Here is a 21,893-nt window from a genome sequence, read left to right as displayed (position 1 = left end):
ATATATATATATATATATATATATATATATATATATATATATATATATATATATATATATATATATGGATGGATGGATGAACTTGTTATGAATGCATCTGCATAATCCTTTTGTCAGATGGTTGGCAGTAAGGATAGGAAAAATGTGATAAATAATTCATTCAGGTTGGCTAAAAGTTGGGTGTGGCAGTGGGTGTGGCCTCTAATTCAAAAGGAACATAACATAACCAGTATACTTGCACAGAATCACACTGACAGCTGCATCTTCATATCATAATTCAGTTTATTATCTTTTAAATCCCACTTTAGCATTTACATTTATTTTCCCCTTCCATCCATTGGTTTCCATTTATTTGTATAGGGTATGAAAATGTATTGGTACACATGCATTATGTCTGCATTAATGTTTTGTTATTTATTAATATTATTGTGAGTCAGTTCAGATTTTTAAAAACAACATTTAGCTTAACTGCTTAACTGCATGTATACTGGAATTATAAAAATACGCAGCAGGCTAGATGTTTACTGTGATGATCAATATACAACTCAAGACTCCTTACAGAAATAGATGTGACAACCTGATGTGACAGTGACTTCCTCCACAGTAACAAAAATGCATTCACCATTTAGTAGTATAAGTAGGCCTATACATGCTTTATCAGGAAATAAAACAGTGGTATGATCATTTTAACATCTGGTTTCTCCCTCATCTCTCTCCATTTCTTTTGTCTCCCTGTGTGCGGTAGATGTTTTATTGTTTCCTTTCAGCCTTCCTTATCTTTTTGTGAGAGTTTTGATGCTATTTTTAATCAGAAGTCAGAAGAGACACTAAAACAATAGCCTATTATCCTGGCTCATCACAGTGCAATCGATTTGAAAAGAGAAAAGTTTTAAGTAGTTAAAGTAACACCATCAAACTTTGAGTATAAAGCTGGCCCTCAATAATTGGACCAATCAAACAACATGATGGTACTTAAGAGCTAATTTCCATTTTAGGCATAACTATTGCCTTTTTTTTCTCCAAAACTTTTGTGCCGTGGAAGAAGGGCAGCACTTATAGCCACTTAAGTATAGATTTGATTGTCCATGTGGTGCTGAAGATTGTCACAAAATGCCTAAAGTGGTTAGAGATCGAAGAATCTCATTTTCTGTTCAGACATACTCATTAAAATGTGTGCATGTGTTAATGTGAAGGAAATCTATAATTAACAGTGAAAGAAACCTGGGACATGAAAAACTGTTTTGAAGTTCACTTCTTACCTTCTAGTTTTTGGATATTATGATGCAAGTTTAAGGAAACGGTGGGAAGCTTCATTGTTTGCAAAGGTAAAGGATTTTACCTACTTAGGGGCTGAAAATGGAAAAAAAAAATAGATACAGTACATGTGTCATTATTTCCATGGACTTTTTATGGTCATGGGAATGTCAACCCACAGGCATTTCAAACTTTGTCAAGATTCAAAGTTTGCTTTGCCACACCCTGATGCCCACCCCAGCCTCTCCTCTATCCCAAATAAAAATGACAGCTGGAGGCTCCCACCCCAAAATGACAGGGATTTTAGCTTGTGTGTGGTCAAGCCAATGCATCTTTTTCTTCTTGAGTCAGCTGCTGCCACACTGGGAATGCTTTCCATGTGTTTGTAAGCCTCAGCTGACACGACAGAGAGTGTAGTCTAGACAGTGAGGCCAAATGCAATAACTCACTGTCTAGCTGTTTGTATAGCTGATGTAGCTATGTATATGCTATGGAAAAGTTTGCCGTGTGTGCATGTGATTGTCCCAAGTTTTGTCACCCATTATTTTTGCCTGTTGTTGCCACCAGAAACAGAGGACCTACTTCTCTCTGTTAGGGGAAATGCAGGCTTGTGCTGCTGTCTGATTGCAGTGCTGTTTGCTCCTCTTGTTATTTTCGGTGCCGGCTACATTCTGTAGTTGCACTCACGCTTGTTTGCATCATAAGCACTAGACACACGTCTTTGTGTATACCCCTGACAAGATGCTTTTTGTGCTATTGTTTTTTTCATATCATAACGTTGTTGACTCAACTGACAGAAAACAAACAATAGAAAAGCAAAAACAAGACTGTCAGCTTGGCTATCATCCAGCAATTGCGTGTTAGGTTTCAGTAAATATTCATTAAAGGGATGGGTAACGAAAACACAGGCCATTCGTAGGTCCGTGTCAGGATTCAGATGTCCAATTATAGTCATGGATCTATAGCGCTGGAAGAGGGCTGTGCAATTGTGCTTGTGGACTTTGTTGCATCAGGTGCACCCAAAGGCAAGTCAAATACTGGTTACTAGTGTGTCTACGGGGTAAGTAATTGCCTTGTCATACAGACTTCACAGTCTGCTGCAGAAACTCACACCCAACTACCACTGCAGTTTTACTACAACCCTACTGCCCTCTGTTATCAGGTTTCCTCCTTTCTCTGGCCTCAAAGGTGAAAAGTTGGTTCTGGACGGAAGAAAGCATCTTTTCCTCCTATGGCGCTTTCTGAAGAGATCAAGACAAATTTGAGATTGAAATGACTTTACTGCTAGCAGAGCAATAAAACAAAAAGTGAAGTTAGTGGTGAATAATCACAGCTTGTCTTCTCATGCAGTGTCTTGTTTTTTTAATGATGATCCTCCCCCGTGACCCAGATCTGCGCTGTAGTCTCTCCAGTTCACATGGGTAGATGAGTGACTGTGTGAAGTGAAGCACAGTTCTTGAGGGAGACTTCCTTCCTGCCACAGTGAATCAGGAAAGTGGCTGGAGCTGGAGCCGTAGCAGAGGCAGCGTCTGCTTTGTGTCAGATGGTGACTCTGCAGTAGCACCTCTGGTTTTACTGTCAGGACTGTCCCACATTACAACTCCCTGCCGGGATCGCATGGCTGTGCCTGCACACCTCGTCACGCCTGAGATTGTATCTAATCTGTTTTGTGATAACAACCCAACGACCACCCTTAAGCCATTCAGTTTGTAAACCGGTTTAAGTGTTCTTTTGGGCTGATTTGCATGTATCTCTGCCTCTCCTCACTCAAACAGTACTTCAGCTGCGTCCTCCTCCTCCTCCTCCAGTGAATAGCCTGTGACCTCCCTCCCCCACTCTTTTCTAAACAATACTATGCCCAGCCCACCTCCTCTTCAAAGAGCACTAATTTAAAAAAACTGCCCTCAAGGGTGATCAAAACCAGATATTTTCATCGTCCTTACAGTGTCAGAGGAAGAATCTGCGTTTAACAGCCACATCTACCTTGGACTGTCAATGATGATGAGGTCCTTCCTTGCCCAGGAAGGTGCTCAAAAAGACCAACCCAGCCCCCTTTCCCTTGGGATTTGGTCTGCTCTCCCCCCCTCCCCCCCCTCTGCTGTTCTGTGTTGGGAGTGATGATGACTGGCCGGTGAGAAAATTCCACTTTACTCCTCCACACACACACACACACACACACACACACACACACACACACACACACACACACACACACACACACACACACACACACACACACACACACACACACACACACACAGCACTCTGAGCTGCTGTCTTGCGGTTCAGCAACACTCCCCTGCACCATGCTTGATCCTCCACCAGAGCAGATTCCACACTGGTGGGATAAACACCAGACAGCGTAACTATGGCGACCGCTCCCCACCTGCACACTGCTGATCCATATACAGTGGCACGCACTCAGCTCTGTGTGCACGTCCAAAGGTGTGTGAGCACACGAAAAAATTTCTACATGCGTGCTGGATTTTTTTTTTTCACTTTTAAAAATCCTCTTATGTAATGATGAAGAGCACTTCACTCACTTTGCCATTATGTTTAGGTAATGTGCATCTTTTCCACTTAACACCTAAGACCAAAGAGAAAGTGTGTGTGTGTGTGTGTGTGTGTGTTTGTGTCTAATTAATTATGCATAAAATAATTAATTTATAAGTGCATGTTTTCTACTGGCTGAAAGGCAAAATGACTGACAATGGCAGAAAAAGTCTGAAGTAGACTAATTAATAGTTAATTAGTTTCCTTTCCAATCTGCAGCTTAATGCGCAAACGTGGGAACTGATAGCAAGCTGCCAGTCATACAAAAACTAACCACTGTACATAAAGTAGATACAGCTGTTGGGCTTAATTGTGCACAAGCGCAAGATGGATAATGACTGAAGATAGTGAGTGTTTTTATAGCCCCATATTCTTTTACAACAATTAACGGAAACATTCAGTCGTCTCTGCTGTAACAGTTGACAGGATATTATGAGTCAAGCTTTTATTACTAGTTGAGCTTTTGTTTTGTGTTCATTGTGTTTTGTTTGGGGTGGATTTGAGACCACAGTGCTTTGTCATGCAGACAGGGTTTGAAAGGGAGGGTTGAGGTTGGTTAGGACTGGGGGTTGGAGAGATGAGGTTAGTTGGGTAGCAGGTGTCCTTATAGAGTTAATGGATTTGGCGAAGGGACTAAATTGGAGCACTTAATGTACTGGAAGTGTATGTGTTTGTGCGTGTGTGTGTCTGATATGAATGAACCACTTTGACAACTATGCCTTTGACCCCTTTGTCTCCCACACTGTTATAAACCGAAATAAACAGTATGGGCTAATGGTCTGAATCTCTATAAAAGGATGATGGCACTTTTAGCTACCTAAACACTTCCATGTCTCTCACAGACAGTCCCGCCACAGCTTCTATCCATCACATACAGACTAAGTGTAACCATCTTTCCCACTGTAAATGCTAACCAAGCTCCCAATGACCCACATAATTGTAGATTTGACAAGATGATATGCAGTGCTAACTATGTAATTTAAACTTTTATATAATTGTTTTGGATATCTTTGACTTGTGTGATATTCATGTATAGTATAGCATCATTTTCAAGCCTTCTTTTGATTTATGAATAAGTTATACAGCTTGTTTGTCTGCCATTGCTCTGCCTCATGACTGTAGGCGTTATACAGTCCAATGAGTTGATCTCAAATGCTAATGTTTTTTACTGTGGTGAGAGAGTTAAGAGAGACATTGCTACCTAGCTGCAGTTTCTCACCGTCTTTCTCACGGCCTCTCTGTCTTTTAATTATTTATTCAAAGATTACCGGAGTCAAATTCTGCTGTAGCTGCGCCATATGTGACTATAGTGTAGTAACTGAGTTATAGCTCCGCATTGGCGGAGGCTGTTGCTGCACTGCTGCAAAGCTAAGTAGCAGTGGCATGTAATCATTCGTTTTTTCGTTTCGTTTACGTTCCATCACGTTAATGTTGAGGGACAGAGCGATAAAGCAACATATAGCATTTTAAAACAGCAGCTTTACTGGATGACAATGAATATGTTTAGTCTGACATCACTCATGATAATTGTGATTGAAATTGTTTGAAAATGTTATTTAAAAGGTTCAGAGGAATCAGTGCATGATGATGATGATCCATTTCAAATGATCACTCAGGATGAAACAATAAAACTCAAAAGCTGTTTTCCACCGTGGTCAATCAGGAAAGCGAAGCAGCTGAGGGTGTAGGAGGGAGTATGAAAAGGCAGCTGTTAACAGAGAAGGATGGATTATTATATGCTCCTTGTTGTTGACACTATCCACAAATACTACCAGCAACGGAAATAGATAGGAGAAAATATGAATCAGCCCGCATGGAAAAATCCCATTTCTGCTAAGCAAGCATCGCCCCTACGCTTACTTACATATAATGTGTAATGGCCACAGACACCTACAGTATACAGTAACACAAGTGACACAGACCTATGAATTAGCCCTAAAAAACCCCCATTGCTTCCATCGTGGTCTCACCAGCTGTTATGAGCAAGAGCACAGGTGGGGGTATGACTGTTGTAGCCCAGGGGGCCCATAAATTAGGACTAGTTAGCATAGTGAGAGCAGAGGACTGCATGACCCAGGTGTGACACAAAGCAGGAGTCCTAGTAAAGAGCTGTAGACACTACATTGATTTGAGTCACAAAAATGGAGACTTAAGACAAGTTGACATGGACTTGACTGCTGTGAGTCTTCCTAAATGGCATGAGACGTAGTAAAATCTGTGTATGTATATATATATATATATATATAATTAATAAATTTTTGGGACCGATTGCTGTGAGCCGTGTCGACCGATGCCGATGACCGATCACCGGGTCTATTTGAAACCTTGTATTTATCATGTCATATTTATCATATATTAATTTTAATATTCTTAACAACAATGCATAAGTATTAAAATTAACAGAAGATAATGTATTGCGAATTGTCAACGGTTTACTTTTATTGACAGGAAATGTTCAACATTCCACTTCCTCTGTTAGAAACACACCTTAAACAGCTTAGAGCTTAACGGTCCGTGTACTTGGTGGCCAACGGATTTTCGTTTTGAAAGGAAAAAAACAAAAACGAAAAACGGCCAGTTTCCCAATTACCATTAGTAAATAGGAAAACAAAAAACGGAAAACAACCCATTATTCGTTTTTTGTTTTGATATTAAAAAACGGAAAACGAAAAACAATCTCGTTATCCGATTTTCTTTGATGTATTTGTAGATGGAACTCGGAAATTAAAATGTGTGTATAAATCTTATTCCTTTGTCAGTACCCGATCTGTACCGCCTGTAAAATCCGTTCTGTGCACTGCCTGATCAGTTCTACGCTTGCTCGAACACCGGCAAACTTCACAGCTCTATGCACGCATTGGCATAAGGATGTTTGGACATTCCCGGTTACCGGAAGAAAACCTTAGACAGTGACAGTAGACCGTTATGATGGCAAAGATGAAGTTTACAAGGTGTTTGCTGGAGTTGCCTAAAGTATCTGTTAATGATATACGGAGGTCGTCCGGCCATCCACTACAACACCATGTAGCAAATTAAATAAAGGCTTCAAATTTTACGTTTCGTCATTTCTTTACAACTTTGAAGGTAATTTGCTAACGCTAGCTAGCCTGAGCTAGAAGCCTTGCTTTGGTGTTATAAGTCATGACTCCGTCCTGCTTCAGGTTAACCATGTTTTAAATAAAGTTTAAGCATGTGTATACCTCTCACTTCATGTGTTTGTACTTTTATGAAAGTATCAGGTAAAAACAGGGCTACAAATGAAATCTCTGTGAGAGACCAGCTAACTCCTAGCAAACTATTATGTAGCTCAATGCTGGACATTTCACCCCTAATTCCGGTCACTTTACTGTATTTGTATTTGTTTAGTATTTGGTTTAGAAGCCTTTATTGGTGATTTTTTTACGGTACAAAGTCCTGCTACATACGTACATAGCTAGCTATATATGCTCCGCTATGTCGCGTTAGCATGCAGCTACAATAGTTAGCTATGAGTATGCTAACGTTAGATTGTAGTGGAACGAAGCAGCACTTTCTAACGTCAAAAATCGCAGACCAAACACTACACAATCGGACATGTTTCAGCAGGAATGTGACCCGGAATTGGGGAGAATTTAACAACATTGCCAGCTAAGATGACCGTTAGCATGTAGTTACTATAGTGTTTACTGCCGTTAGCATGTAGCTACTATAGTGGTATACAGCAGTGGTGGCTGGGAGAGCTGTCATCCCATCTTCAAAAGGACACTTATGTACGTTTACACTTCATCGCATTAATAATAGACAGTCTATGGTTATTAGTCAAAACGATGTATTAGGTAAAAACATTAACGTAAACAACACAACAACGATGTCGCTACACGGTTTTGGATCAGTGACAAATTTCGAATGTTTGTAGCTATGACTATTGTATAATAAAGATTTAATAAAAAAAGATTTAATAAAAAAGTTGTAATGTTTGGTCATAAAGTGTTGACACATGTTACTTATATACAGTCTATCGTGCAGGCAGAACGGATCGTGTACCGACAGTTACAAATCGCACAGGGACATTGTTAGTTTTCTACTACGTAATTATGCGCATCCACAGAACGGATCTTACAGGCAGTACTGGCCAATAAATGCTATTGAAGGGCGGGTCTTGGCGTGGCGGGAGTAACTTCCGGGTCACGAAAAAAATACCAATGCAAAATTAAGGAATACGACTTATACACACGTATTTTAATTTCCGAGTTCCATCTACAAATACATCAAAGACAATCGGATAACGAGATTGTTTTTCGTTTTCCGATTTTTAATATCAAAACAAAAAACGAATAATGGGTTGTTTTCCGTTTTTTGTTTTTCTATTTACTAATGGTAATTGGGAAACTGGCCGTTTTTCGTTTTTGTTTTTTTCCTTTCAAAACGAAAATCCGTTGGCCACCAAGTACACGGACCCTTAACATATAGCTAAAGCCTTATTCGGAATAAATTACAAAAAAAACTGTCAGTGTGTTCTGAGCAGGGTGGGGCCACTTAAATTTTTTACCAGCCACTTTTTCCATAATTCAAATTTATAAGAGTGCACTATCATATTTTGAATTGCTTTATTAAATTATGTTTTATTATTAATACATATTTTATTAATATAATGTATTTATGTGTCAGTAGCTTGTTGGCTGGGACACACATTCATACGGTTTGATAAAGGATTTATTGGACTTTAACTTATCATTGATTTTACAATAACGAGTGTAGCGCATGGATGTATTAATTGTAGCTGTCCTCAATTTAGGTCATCCTGTACGTCTCATCTCCGGTGTGTGTGGTCAGTCGCGGGGTAGAACTGAGCAGCAGAGAGCCAACAGATTTAAAACGGCAGCAGCTTTCAAGCGACTTAAACATCGTTACAGTCTACATTGACGTTAAAATGTAAACAGGTTGGCAGGGTGGTCTGAAATGTTTTGCACGGTCTTTCGCTGTACGTTTTGTCAATGCGCCACTTGTTTGAAAAGTACCTTCTCTTTTTCTTTACTTCGCCCTCAACAGCTTGTACATCCATAGCTACTGCTGACTCCGCGGCGGGCCTCTTAACACCGGGGATATGTCGCCACATTTTTTAACAGATAATTTTCCTTTCGTCTGTACCTCAGCTCAGCTAGCTAGCTAGCTAGTTACACGGCGGCGTCCCGGACTAGCGCTGAAAACTAGCTACTCGACTGGTCAAAGCCCCGGCTGTGAACGGTTTCATTTCCTGTAAGTTCTTCACAATAAAAGTCCTTAAAAAATCCGGAAATGTTAGGGATTCATTAGCAGTAACGTAACGTGATTCCTATAAGCATTGTGCATTGTTACTTAGCAACAGCATTCTTTGACAAAATCTGGTTGGTGTGTAACTTAGCTGCGTATAGAACATTTTCTCATGAGTAGTGAGTCATATGATCGGCCTATCAGATCGGCCTTTATGGAGACCACCGATCAAACTATTTAAAGCCTTTATCGGCTGATAACGATCGGTTCCCGATCAATCGGAGCACCCTTATATATATATATATATATATATATATATATATATATATATATATATATATATATATTCACTCACTCACTGTGAGGTTGCCAGGCTAACAGCGGAGACTTCAGAGAGTTATTGCTCATAGCCAAGAAATAGACCAGCACATGACCCTCTGTAAGATATATGTTAATTAATGAGCTTCAGAGGTGCTTGAAGGTGGAATTTGTTACCTTTTTAGACAGAGCCTAGCTAACCATTTCCTCCTCTCTTGAGTCTTTATGCTAAGCTAAGATAACCGGTTGCTGGCAGTAGCTTCACAATTAGCACACACACAAGAGTGATATCAGTCGTCTCATCTAAATTTTGGCAAGGAAGTGAATCATCGTATTTCCTAAAGTTTTCTTTTAACAGCTCGGTCCCTGTTGGGAAAGAGAGTGAGAGAGCTATGCAAGAAGCAGCATTTACATGTATACTCTTTGCACTCCAGCTAGAGATAGTGGGAGTCTCGGAGGTATATTCATGTAGTATACATGAATTTGTCTGTTTTTTTATGTTTGGTTCTCTCTTTGCCCCCCCTGCTATATTTCCTGCTTTAATGGCTGTGAAAAGTAGAGATGTTCCGATACCGATACCAGTATCGGTATCGGCTCCGATACTGCCTTAAACGCTGGTATCGGTATCGGGAAGTACTGGAGTTTATGCACCGAACCGATACCACATAATAAAGCCCTAAAGAAAATCTACGTTAAAGTAGTTCATTTATGTTCTTTTTCCGTTATAACTGACTGTCAAACTGGATAATAAAAGAAAGTTCTGGGCTGTTCATTGTTCATGTTTCACAAAGAGTTTAACCTGAGCCAGACTGACAACAAAGATATAGAATAATATCCTATCCATACAGGGATAGTAGTATACAGTTGTTAAAACATAATAAAATATATGACACACTGGTATCGGATCAGTACTCGGTATCGGCCGATACGCAAGTTCAGGTATCAGAATCGGTATCGGGAAGCAAAAAATGGTATCGGACCATCTCTAGTGAAAAGTATGGTAGAAAGTCCTCCTCAGCACTGCTGGGTTACAAAATCTTAGTGAATCTTGTATGTAATAATGTAACTTTTCTCTTCTTGTAATCACCTGGCTCTCTTTACTTGAGCCATACAAAGATGAAATGGTGACATACAACATATCCACTTCATCTTCCCACTCTCTGAACTCTTTCTCTCTTGTTCTTGCTCTGATCTGCGTGGATGTAATGGGCAGCTGTTGTAACTGTTCGTCAGCTGTTGGAGTGGCCTATCTAACTGGCCCTCTAATGGAAGTTAGAACACTTGGTCTCCTTTTCTCCCTGTATTTCTCCATGTCAGACACTCCCACACAGAGTGTCACTCCTCTTTCCCATTTGAGAGGCTTCTAGCAGCTAGAATGTTTTTCCTTGAACACTGAAAATCATTTAGCTTTTGCTTCAGCACAGAAGAAAAACATGCAATCTCCCTCGTCTGTCTTTAAAATATCCCAGTTAATAACTCCGCAGTGGATATGGGATTTGTTGAAAGTTTTTGAAGCTGACAAATGTGTCAGAGGTGGTTAATGACGGCCCCTGCTACACTGATTTCGACATTCTGACGCAGATGAAGATTATCACCACGGGAAGGACAAGGAGTAGAAAAGGAGAGAGAGAATGAGGCCTGAATTGTAATATGTGATACTGCCCAGAGCCCATCAATCAAAGATCCAAGAATCTGAGAAAGCTGTGGGGAAGGAAACGTGGGGCCTCTCATCACTCCATTACATGGTTTACATTAGGATGACATTCTTACCCAGTGCCATGTACAATGAGTAAGTAGTGTTTATTCACTTTTCTGCTCAAGGACAATGTGAGTTTTAACACTGCATCAGCAGAGACACAAATTCTGTTATGTCAAATTTAGATGAAGACAATGAGAGAAAGTTAAAGAAAAGGCAATTATAATCTTGCAGGCTGCAATATAATGAAGCACATACAGATTTATTTTGTTGCACTATTTTAGGCATGTCCATATCCTATTAAGAACGTTTCCCTTATATGAAAATGTTTCCTTTGTCTACTGCCTTCGTCTTTCTCCCTCCAGTTTTCCCTCCATCTTGGAATCTCTCTGTCTCCTTTGCACTTGCGCTCTCTCTGGTAATGATGTTAAAAGGGTCAAATGCTTTCGGAGGCCTAGAGGGAGAAAAATGCTGAGTGATTTTGGAAAATGGTTAACCATGCTGAGAAGTGTGGAGAGGGTAATACTTTTATGTTATTCATCTTTCTCCAGAGTTTAGTTCTCTCTTTCACACATGTATGTGCAGCACATAAGTCAGTTGTACGCTTGTATATTCACTTAGTTCTGTGCATTTATGTTCAGCACCTTCGAGGAAGCCGTCGTTTTCGGTTTAGCTTCCTTCTTGTTCCTCTTTTTCCTCTCCTCTCGCCATGCGATCCCTTCCTTTGCTCATCACTACCTCGCTGTCTGAGAATCTTCACAAGATTATAGATCTGTGGAATGAGTCTAAACCTCCCTCGGGGAGATGGGACATTGACTAGGTCCATTTCTTTTTAGCAAGAATATTTATAATTAATTCATATTTTGCTGGCTCGAATTGCTTCACTTCACCAGCAAACTTTTTTTACTTTCCCCAAAAGTTTTTGTAGAAAAGTCTGAGGATGAGGACTTGCTGTTCATTCACACAATCAGGGGTATTCATGACTCGATAAGAAACACTTTACATTACATACATTACATTATTAGTCAGTATTAATTTAGAGTTTAAAACTCAAAAAGTCAGCTGGCCTGCTTCACCCAGTGACAGTGGTCTGACAACAAAACAACATACCGGTAATTGATAACCTAAGCAAGCAACCCCACAACTCCCGTCAGATTCAGATTAAACTGTTGGTAAATTCTGATTGGTGCATGGAAATGTGTGACATCCCCCTTTTTTTTTCCAAATGAGCACTGCACATTTCAAAACAATGAGAAAAAACCCAGATAAAAACACAAATACAGAAATCTTGTATGTGAAATAACCAAAACTGTTCTACCTTTATGTGTGTTTTATGTCGGACCACATCGCCGAAGAAGATGATTGAAAAAGTACCTTTGCTGGCAGGTCATCTCTAGGTATATTCTGTTGTTGTCTGTACATACATGAATTGTGTAATTAGGAATGAAATCAAAGTAAGAAGAGGTGACGGACAGCTCAAATCTCCACAATAGCACTTCTTCACACTGCTGTGAATGGCCTCTATATTACTTACACCCTGCAGTGTTTTTATTAAACACCTTTCTTGGTGTATAATTTTATGTGTCATAGAGTGATGGTGTGAGTGTGCATGACTGCTAGTGGCCTCCCTGCTGTTTCCAGTGAGAATAAGACACTGGCCACAAATGATTGGATTAGTATTTAACCCCCCTTCCACTTAGCATAATCCTCTTTGCTGTGTGTGTGTGTGTGTGTGTGTGTGTGTGTGTGTGTGTGTGTGTGTGTAGTCATCTGTTCCCATTGCTCTATATGCTGCAGCTGACAAACAGCAAGGTCAGTTAGAGAGCCTGTCCGTGATCATTCACCATTATCTGACTGGACGCTTCCTGCGTCCAGTCAACAAGCAGTGTTGGAAACTACTGGCAGCAAAGATGAGAGATGAGACGCTGAAGGGGGAAGCCAAAGAAAGTGAGGGCGGGAGAAGGAGAGGGGTAGAAAGACATCCACGGTATGCAAAGATGGAGATAAGCGTAAATAATAGAAAATCCAAGTCGTTCAAATATGGGCACTCGACGATCGAGGTAGCGCAGCCAGACGTGAAGAAGTGGGGGTGGTTGGGGGCACAGGATTATTGTGGAAGGGTGGTGGAATAGAGTGATCAGTTGAAGGTCTGCAGGGTTTGGTATGTCATTGTCAGCCTTTCTAAACAGCCTGCAGAGCGATGGGCACTTTGAAGTTTCACAGAGCTGCTTAAATCCTGCCTGAAAAGATGCAGAGAACCGTGAGGCACAGAGAAAAGACAGGAATATAGAGAGAGTGGAGGGGCAGGAAGAAGGGAAGGATTGATGATGGGTGAAACATGCGGGACGGGAGTGAGAGTAATCAGAAGTAAGGAGGCAGCTTGTTTCAGGAGGATGACAAGAGACAGGCAAGCGGAGGAAAGCTCTTAGTGCGCCAACACACAGTAGGAGTAGTATGTTGTTTTTTTTGGGGATGTATGAGTAATATGTTTCCAGCAGTTCTAGATGAGTAGCTGCCTGCAACAGGAGAAGCAGTGATGCAGCGGTACAGCTCTGACCTGATCTGAGCTGGATGTGGGAAGACCGGGCGCCACCAGATTAGCACACTGACATCACAGTGAAGAAAAACAGGGAACCAAAGTCTGAGTCAGAATAGATGGTTGCCTCTTACCTAATGCATCCCATAATATTCTCAGTCAGATTCAGTCTGCATGCTTCATTATTGACTTTCTGTCAATCTCAGTTTTAGGTCCAGAGTGTTTGGTGTTTGAAGGATTTCCTATGTTAACTGACTTTTTAAATGCCAGTGGCCAAATGTTTTGCAGGTTATGGCCTGTAGTTTTACAGCGGTAGAGCAGTATGTGTTGTTTGCACATTTACAAAACCCTAAACAATTATTTTTTTATTAATAATTTCTAGTATATTTGTGTAAAAATAGCATCAGAAGATGCCTTTATATTATTTAGCAAGGCTGCATGAACAATGTAAGCAGCATGCATGTGGGAAATTATAAGTAATATAATTACGTTTCCTTTTAACATGTCTAAATTTAACATGTCTACATTTTAAAGTTAAAGCGGCCTTCACGAGTAGAGTTTTATGATTTATATCCTGTTTAGTCCTGTGGGGGTCCTTTCAGTGAGCCATAAAGAATGATTGCTTTAATCAGTTTTCACTTTGGTATGCCACTGTGACTGAATTCAAATCCCATCCAATCCCATCAAGTGAGGCCACACATCAGGTATGTAGGAGAAATCATAGATTTGTAAAGATTTTATCAGCTTATGAGTGGAATGTGTTTCAAAAAGCAAGCAATAGACAAAAGACCTGAAGCTTTAAGAGCAGGAAGAAAATTAGGACATATGATCCACAGACACACAAAGTAATGCATTCTTTCGCATGGACACACACATACTGTACATACATACATAAATTGACTCACACTAATAACAGTGAATGAAAGGTGGGGGTGTAGTGTAAGTGTAAGAGAAAGTTACAATGAGAGCAGAGAGGATGTTCAAGTTAAAAAGCTGTTGTGGTGAATTATTAATGCCAAGTATTGTGCCCACAGACACAGCATCTTACAGTCTCTCTCTCTCTCTCTCTCTCTCTCTCTCTCTCTCTCTCTCTCTCTCTCTCTCTCTCTCTCTCTCTCTCTCTCTCTCTCTCTCTCTCTCTCTCACACACACACACATACACATGTGCACACACACAAACACAGCTGCAATCCCCAGTTGCTTGTGCAGACAGGAAACCGGGTACTTGTCGCTCTGTCTGGATTTGGGGGGATATGTGTAAGTGCTCTGTTGTCTCCGGCCGCAATGAGAGGGATGTTTGTAGTTGTTCCCTGAATGGTGAATGCTCTGTGTGTTTGTGTGTGTGCATGTTTTTTTTTGTGTGTGTGTGTGTGTGTGTGTGTGTGTGTGTGTGTGTGTGTGTCTGTCAATGCAAGGGGTTGAGGCAAGATTCACATATGCTGTCTACCTAAATATAGGCTACAAAGCAAGATACAGAGTAGTAATAATCAGTCTTCACTAGGGGTTTAACGGTAAATTCAGCTCTCAGTTTGCTACAAGGCTCAGTACATGGCTCATGGTTCACTCCACGAATTGCATGTTTGTTTAAAGAGAACAACGTATGACAATTGAAGATTTCTTAGCCATTCCTCTTAAACTTAAAATCTGCAAAAACAATGTTTTGAAGTTTATCCTTCTTAGATGCCTATGGTCTTAGTTTTTATTCGCAAAATGCAAATGATAAAAATAAAACAGCGTTAGTACAAGGTGATCCTCATAAAACTAATCTGAAGAGTAGAAAAGGCTTACAGGGATCAAACAAAATTTGTAAATCTGGCATAGGACAGGGAGGTATTTTGATAAAAGTGTTTTAACTTCTTCAGGTATCAGGTTTGGCCTCTGACAGTACAGCGTTGATTTATATAATTAGACAGCACCTTTTGGCAAATGTTTTGTGTGAATGAAAATAATGTATACCCTCTTGGACATATAATTGATAAGATTGCTTAAAGAATTGTGACTAAGATATGTACTACTGAGTGAGACAAAATTACTGTTGAAAAGTAAACTTGTCAGTGCTCGCTGGTGGATAAACCATTTAATGTAACCGTGACACTTTTTCTAAATGATCTAAAAAAAACAGCGTGTTTCTCAGCATGTTTGGTATTTCTGTACTGAAATTTCAGCCACCATATATGCAGATACCGATATTTCGGTATTGGTGTAATTATTATTAATTGTGGATGCAGTGTTTATTTTCCTCTTCAAACACCTGTACTCTTTGCAGCTTACACTGACCTCTCTCCAAACTCCCAGATGCCTCTCGCCTCCAGTGTAATATAGCTGCAGTATTGTCCCTGTTGTGAAGGGTTAACATGTGAGTGCGTGAAAGGTGCGTGAGCGGTTGAAAAGAATTGCTGTGAATGTTTCAAGTGGTTATTGGTGTTCAAATATTGTGTGTATGTGTGCATGTGCATACCTCAACCTCAGTGAGTACTCTCCAGAATGCTTAGCTGCACCTGTCACGCTGTTTCTGTATTTCCTTGGAGATGTGGGGTGCATAAACTCTGCCAATGCTAAATATTTAAACTGCAGTTTTGTAACCCATGTTCTCTCTTTCCTCTCTCCCTGCCCTCACACCATCCTCAATCTCTCTTTTTTCTCTCTCTCCATCTCTCTCACCTCACCTCCATCTGTAGCCGGTGTTGCCGTGGCTCAGAGAGTGGTAACTGTGCAAAGTGGACCACTGGTACGGACTGAGGGCTCTCACGTAACCATCTTGTGCAACGTGACGGGCTACAAAGAGGGGGTGGAGCAGGACTTTGAGTGGTCCATGTACCTACCATCAGCACCGGACAGGGAGATTCGCATCGTGAGCACGGCTCAGCCAAACTATGCCTACGCCGTGTACGCCCAGAGGGTCAATAGTAAAGAGATCTATGTGGAGAGGATGAGCGGTGACTCAGCTGTGCTTCACATCACCAAAGTGCAGGCCAAGGACCAGGGTCTGTTTGAGTGTTACACACCCAATACAGACGGGCGGTACTTGGGATCCTACAGCGCACGCACCAACCTCACTGGTGAGTCTCTAAACACACACACACACACACACACACACACACACACACACACACACACACACACACACACACACACACACACAGGGGGTCCCATGGCAAAGTTGATCTGTGAGCCCCTGTTGACCCCTCACACTCTCTGTGAATCTTGCATGTATCCTGTTGCCTTTAAGTACCCTAACTACCAATTGTATTTTTGATTACTATCCTGCTCCAGGTTTGCTGTGTGTCAGTTTGTTTGTGGTAATTTGATTAAACATACATGTATTTAGCTATATCCACAATATAAGCATAATAATGTCAATCAAATGAGAAAGGTATCAAAACTAGATTTTGACACAGGGCCCCTACACAAAGCAGGGCCCTGTGATTAAGTAAAAATGTAGCTCCTGCCTTGAGTCATTTCAATACATATTGTGCCTTAAAGCTGCAATCCTTAAGATTTCAGTTCTGGTTGATTTAGAATTTGTATTTGAGTGAAAATAATGGAATTTGTGCTGAGAGTTTAGCAGTCTAGCAGTCTGGAGCATAGACATAGAATGAATATTCTCTTTCGGTCTGGAGTCATGTTTTCAGAATTGTGTGCAAAGTTCCCTTTTTGTGTGTATACAATGGAGAATAACTGTAATACAGCATTCTTTCCAAGAAATTTCTCCAAAAACACCCACTTCGTAATATTGCAAATATATAAATATTGCAATACTTTAATCAGTGGGTCATAGGCTCAATCATCATTATGTTACCTCCTTCAGTGATATAGAGTAATTTAAGAGACATTTTTTACATAAAAAATAGTCAAGATTATAACTTAAATGTTGCATATTCCAAACAAATTTACAATTACATTTTCAACTCAGGCCCATGACGGTCTGGGGCCTGTCTCCTATGAACTTGAATGTGTTTTTTTTTTAATGTGGAGTTTTTTAAGTCCACGTAAAAACCAAGGCATAGAGTTATATCACAATCAGATCATTGACAGTCACAAATAAGAAATCAATAACCAGAACCCATCCAAACACTAGCTGGGCCCTCTTTGGAAGGAGTGTGATGAGAGGAAGTGTTGCACTCCAGTTTCACACAAAGCCCCATCTATTCTGACCGGGGTAAACCAAGCTCTTTCCTATCTCTCTCAATCTCAATCACACACCCCCACACACACACAAACTCACATACCTCCTTCCCACACCTACTGAATTCTTCCCTTGCCCAGAGCTGTTTCAATAATGCACCCGGTGTGTTGGCGTGATGTGTGACTGTTTCAAATAGTAGCATTAGTTTCCGTTTTCTACTCCTGCCCGATCTCTCTCTCTCTCTCTCTCTCTCTCTCTCTCTCTCTCTCTCTCTCTCTCTCTCTCTCTCTCTCTCTCTCTCTCTCCCTCCCTCTGCCCCAGAGACATACAGATCTACCCAACAGACCTGCAGTACTGAAAAAGCAGCTGCCATAGATGGAGTTTGCATTCCCCTCATAACTTCATGCCTTTATCCCTGACATGGCTGACTTTCCTCTCAGGGTCAAAGTGTAAACCAAAAGCTTGTTGGCTGAAAATTCAAGTTGATTGTGACCCAGTGGATCCAAGTAACTCAGTGCGTGGCACTGTGAAAACAGAAAAGCCAATATCATTATGCTTTATGTTGGGTCTGCGTCGGGTCAGGCTGCAAAAACAAAAGTTATTGTGATCAATAGGCTTGGCTTTTCATTGAGTAAGTGTTATTATCAGGACCTCAGCTGTTGCATTTTCTAGTATGAGCAGTATGATCTGAATGTGGAGCAGGGCTCAGGCAGGGCACTCCTGATAGCGCACATTATTTATAGAAATGCATGTGTGTGTGTGAGCGGAGGTGTTGAGGGACTGTTATGTGAGTCTTTCTGTGTCTCTAACCTCTTAACCCGGTTTCAGAGGTCAGGGACACGCGACAGGGTCTCTCCCCTCTTTTCTTTGCTGTGCTCTTGATTCCCTCTGTGATCCCCCAACAGCTGCACTCCTCCTTGGACCGTTGTGGGCAAACAATACCTTGTCCTCCCCTCCCCCTTCTATCCCTCTTCCCTTCCTCCTTCTCCTGTCTTTCATTCTGTCATCTGTCTGTCTCCATTTATCAGCCCTGGCCTCTTTCTATAATTTGCTCTTGCTCTGTTGTATTAAAAAAAAAAAACCTTGCTGATGCTGCCTTTGAGAATATGTGTTTCAAGGGTGATGTCAAAGGACAACCACATGCAGAGGAGTATTGCTGAGGAAATATGGGAAGGAAGGATATAAGATAGAAGGGCAGACAGAAGTGTGAGTGTGTGTCTAGTGGTGGGGCTGGTTAGGTTAAGGCCACGTCCACACGTACCAAAACAATCTTTTTTTCCCCCCGTCTTCCCTGACACCGTTTCAAGAATAGTTGCGTCCAAACAGATCCATTTGTAAATGACTCAACACGCTACTTCATATCCCAGGCCTATAGGTGGCACTGTTTCTGCTACAGAAATACACCAAAAACGGAGAAGAAGAGGCGGAGCATGTGCATAAAGCTTGCGCGCTGTATACAAACAGACAGTAGAAGAAGAAACCAAACAGCCCTAGTAACCCTAATAGGCTCAATATCTTCTCCAGCAGGAACAAGCATGTAGTCTGCCGTTGTTGTTATGAGACGTTGTCGCGGGGTAAGAGGTCGAAGGCTAGAGGTCGAGGGGTGTGGCGATGACATCATCGATACGCAAGTATGCGGGTTCGCCGTCCAAACGAAGACACAAGGGCGGCGTTTTCGAATTGTTTTACCCTGGGACCAGGTTTAAAAAAAGTGCATCTTCAGGCAGTGCGTTTACAGGATTCATTTGCAAAAAAACAATGCACAACATGTGCCTTTACACCAAAAAGTGTCTCCGTGTGGATGGTGCCTAATACTGTAGTAGGGATAAAAGGCAACGCAGTAATCTGTGTCCTGAGTGCTGCATTAAGGCTTACTCACAGGGATGTTTTTCATCCATTGTCACCTTTCTTTACAAAGAGCAGAGGGTTATTAACGTGGAACTTAATAGCTTCTGCCTGAGGAGGAGAAGAACAGTTTCTGCAGTGCACCTGGGCACCGTTCTCCCTGATACTGTGACACTGTGTTTTCATGTGTTGTATTGTCTGTCAAATAGAATCAGACACCACTGCTGTGTGGCTATGTGGTTGATTAACTGGAAAGATGATCGCTCTCTTTGTATGGGTGCTTTTTTGAGGAAATAAGCAAACGGAAAGTCTTTTTTACCTTCTGTGATACTAAACTTAGATTAATCAAATGTAAAAAATGTAGCCCTGCTCAGCCCTTAAGTGCCAATACTGCCTTAGGCAGTGCAGTAATATTACACATGTGAGAAGAATAATTGGCCATCATAAATATCACAAATACTGGATTATATCCACTAAATCAGTGAGTGACACAGAGATGCAGGAAAATGATAATACAGAAAAAGTTAGATTTGACATTGTTATTTTCCTACAAGATTTTAAATGGTGGGAAGGCAGAGTGGCTTACTGGCTATAAGGATGCCTGTTAATGAAATATTGGCCTACATATTTAAAGCGTCTATAACTAATATTTTCAGATTAAGAATTAATCTGCATGTAATGTAAAACCTTGTTAAGCCACAGAGAATTATCACCCAACTCTGAATTTCCCCTTCGCTCTAAAGAGATTCATCACGTATTTCAGTTCATGATTTTACAGCCCACAACTGAACTGTTTTGGTTCACTCTCACTGGTCTCATCAACCTTGTTTCCAGCAGCTGCGGGCGGTTAAAAAAACAATCCCACTGTACGCTACCTGCTCAGCACCAAACTGCAGACAGACACAGGAAGAGACTAACTGAGGAACACAGTGGAGCAGTAAGATATTTCCCTAAGGAGTTGGTGGAGACCAAAAACAGAGTTAAAAGTAGGGTGATTATTAGGTTGCCAGAAGTACTACTTACTTTTAGCACAAACTGCCCATAAAAAACCCTCCTCTGTGTAGCCCCATGTTGCCATTGCATTTTGGATCTCAAGGGAGTAGCTTCACTATACATGCTTGAAGATGTGGTTCCACATTTACACTGCTTTACTAGATTGACAAGCTGAGAGAAGTAAACCAAACTTGAAGTGTTCATCATAATGAAGGAACATGTCTATCAAATGCCACAACAATGTCTAAGTGTGGCACTTTTTCTGTATTTGATGTGTTTTTCAAATGACAGTTTTCTACAGCAGCAAGGCATGAGCTACAGCATTCTGTACTGTGGCTACAGGATACATTTGGATAAATTCCAAACTCCTGTTCTGTTTTTGTTCTTTGGTAATAGCATTCCAAAAAGATAACACAGTGGCAGCGTTATCCTTTCACCTTTTATCAGCTGCAGTGGCACCTCAGTCTGGTGGACTGTGTGACCTGCGCAGAGAGAAGAGTGTCCCTCTTGGTTAATGAATATAGTTAAATTCAAACAGCTTTATTTCTTTTTTTCTGAAGCCATTATTTCTCATACTCTTATATAGTGTGCCTTTTTGTTGGAGTAGTTGTTTTTGCTCCACTGTGTGTGGTAAAGTGTTGCATAAGGCATGCATTTAACCTGGGTGTTGTGAAGCTGTTCCGGGCCAAAGATCACTTGTAGTTTCTCTGTGCACACCTATCTACTATCTGTCCAATCTGAGTTTTCTGTTGCATGACTAAAACAACTTTGAAACGTACACATTCCATCAAAACAAGTTCCTTCCGAGCCTATTTTACTGCGGCACCGCAGCTTTTCTCCGGTGCTTAGCACCGCCAATGACAATTGTGATTGGTTTAAAGAAATGCCAATAAACCAGAGCACGTTTTCCTCCCATCCCCGAATGCTGTGTGGAGTAGCCAGACTCTCCTCCAGTGCGCTTTGGAGGAGGGTCTGGCAAACTGAGACTACTTCCTCCTACATATCAGATTGCAGAAGAAAAGGACAACAGCCTGACATGGCCATCATGGTTGTCCTTATCCTACGCACCAGCCTGTGTGTGAGCGAGTCCAACAGCTAGCAGAACAACAAGCCCTTGCTGAGACAAGTATCACACTGCTCTTGCTTATGAAGCTCCATTATACCCTCACTGTCCTAGAAAGCACCATCAGAGTCACCAGGCTGTCAGATATACAGATTCCAGCCTCCGCATTTGGCAGTAGTCATCCATTCCCAGTCCTGTAGTAATATACTGTAGTAATGGAGCTTGAGAACCAAAACCTTGGTAAATTTTCAAACTGAAGTATTCTTGCTTCTTTCTGTCA

At 41.1% G+C, this 21,893-nt stretch overlaps 1 protein-coding gene across 1 annotated transcript in view; it reads left to right on the top strand.

The window, feature by feature from the left end:
- Positions 1 to 21,893, top strand: part of igsf3 (immunoglobulin superfamily, member 3) — a 73,273-nt gene that overhangs the window by 3,431 nt on the left and 47,949 nt on the right. The window contains exon 2 of the mRNA XM_031295941.2: positions 16,265 to 16,645. Within this exon, the coding sequence (XP_031151801.1) occupies positions 16,265 to 16,645 (381 nt within the window). The remainder of the gene's footprint in view (positions 1 to 16,264; positions 16,646 to 21,893) is intronic.

This window comes from Sander lucioperca, chromosome 8, assembly GCF_008315115.2.
Source record: "Sander lucioperca isolate FBNREF2018 chromosome 8, SLUC_FBN_1.2, whole genome shotgun sequence".
Lineage (NCBI taxonomy): Eukaryota > Metazoa > Chordata > Actinopteri > Perciformes > Percidae > Sander > Sander lucioperca.
The sequence above is the reverse complement of the archived record's forward strand: the minus strand, read 5'-3'. Positions and strand labels throughout refer to the sequence as shown.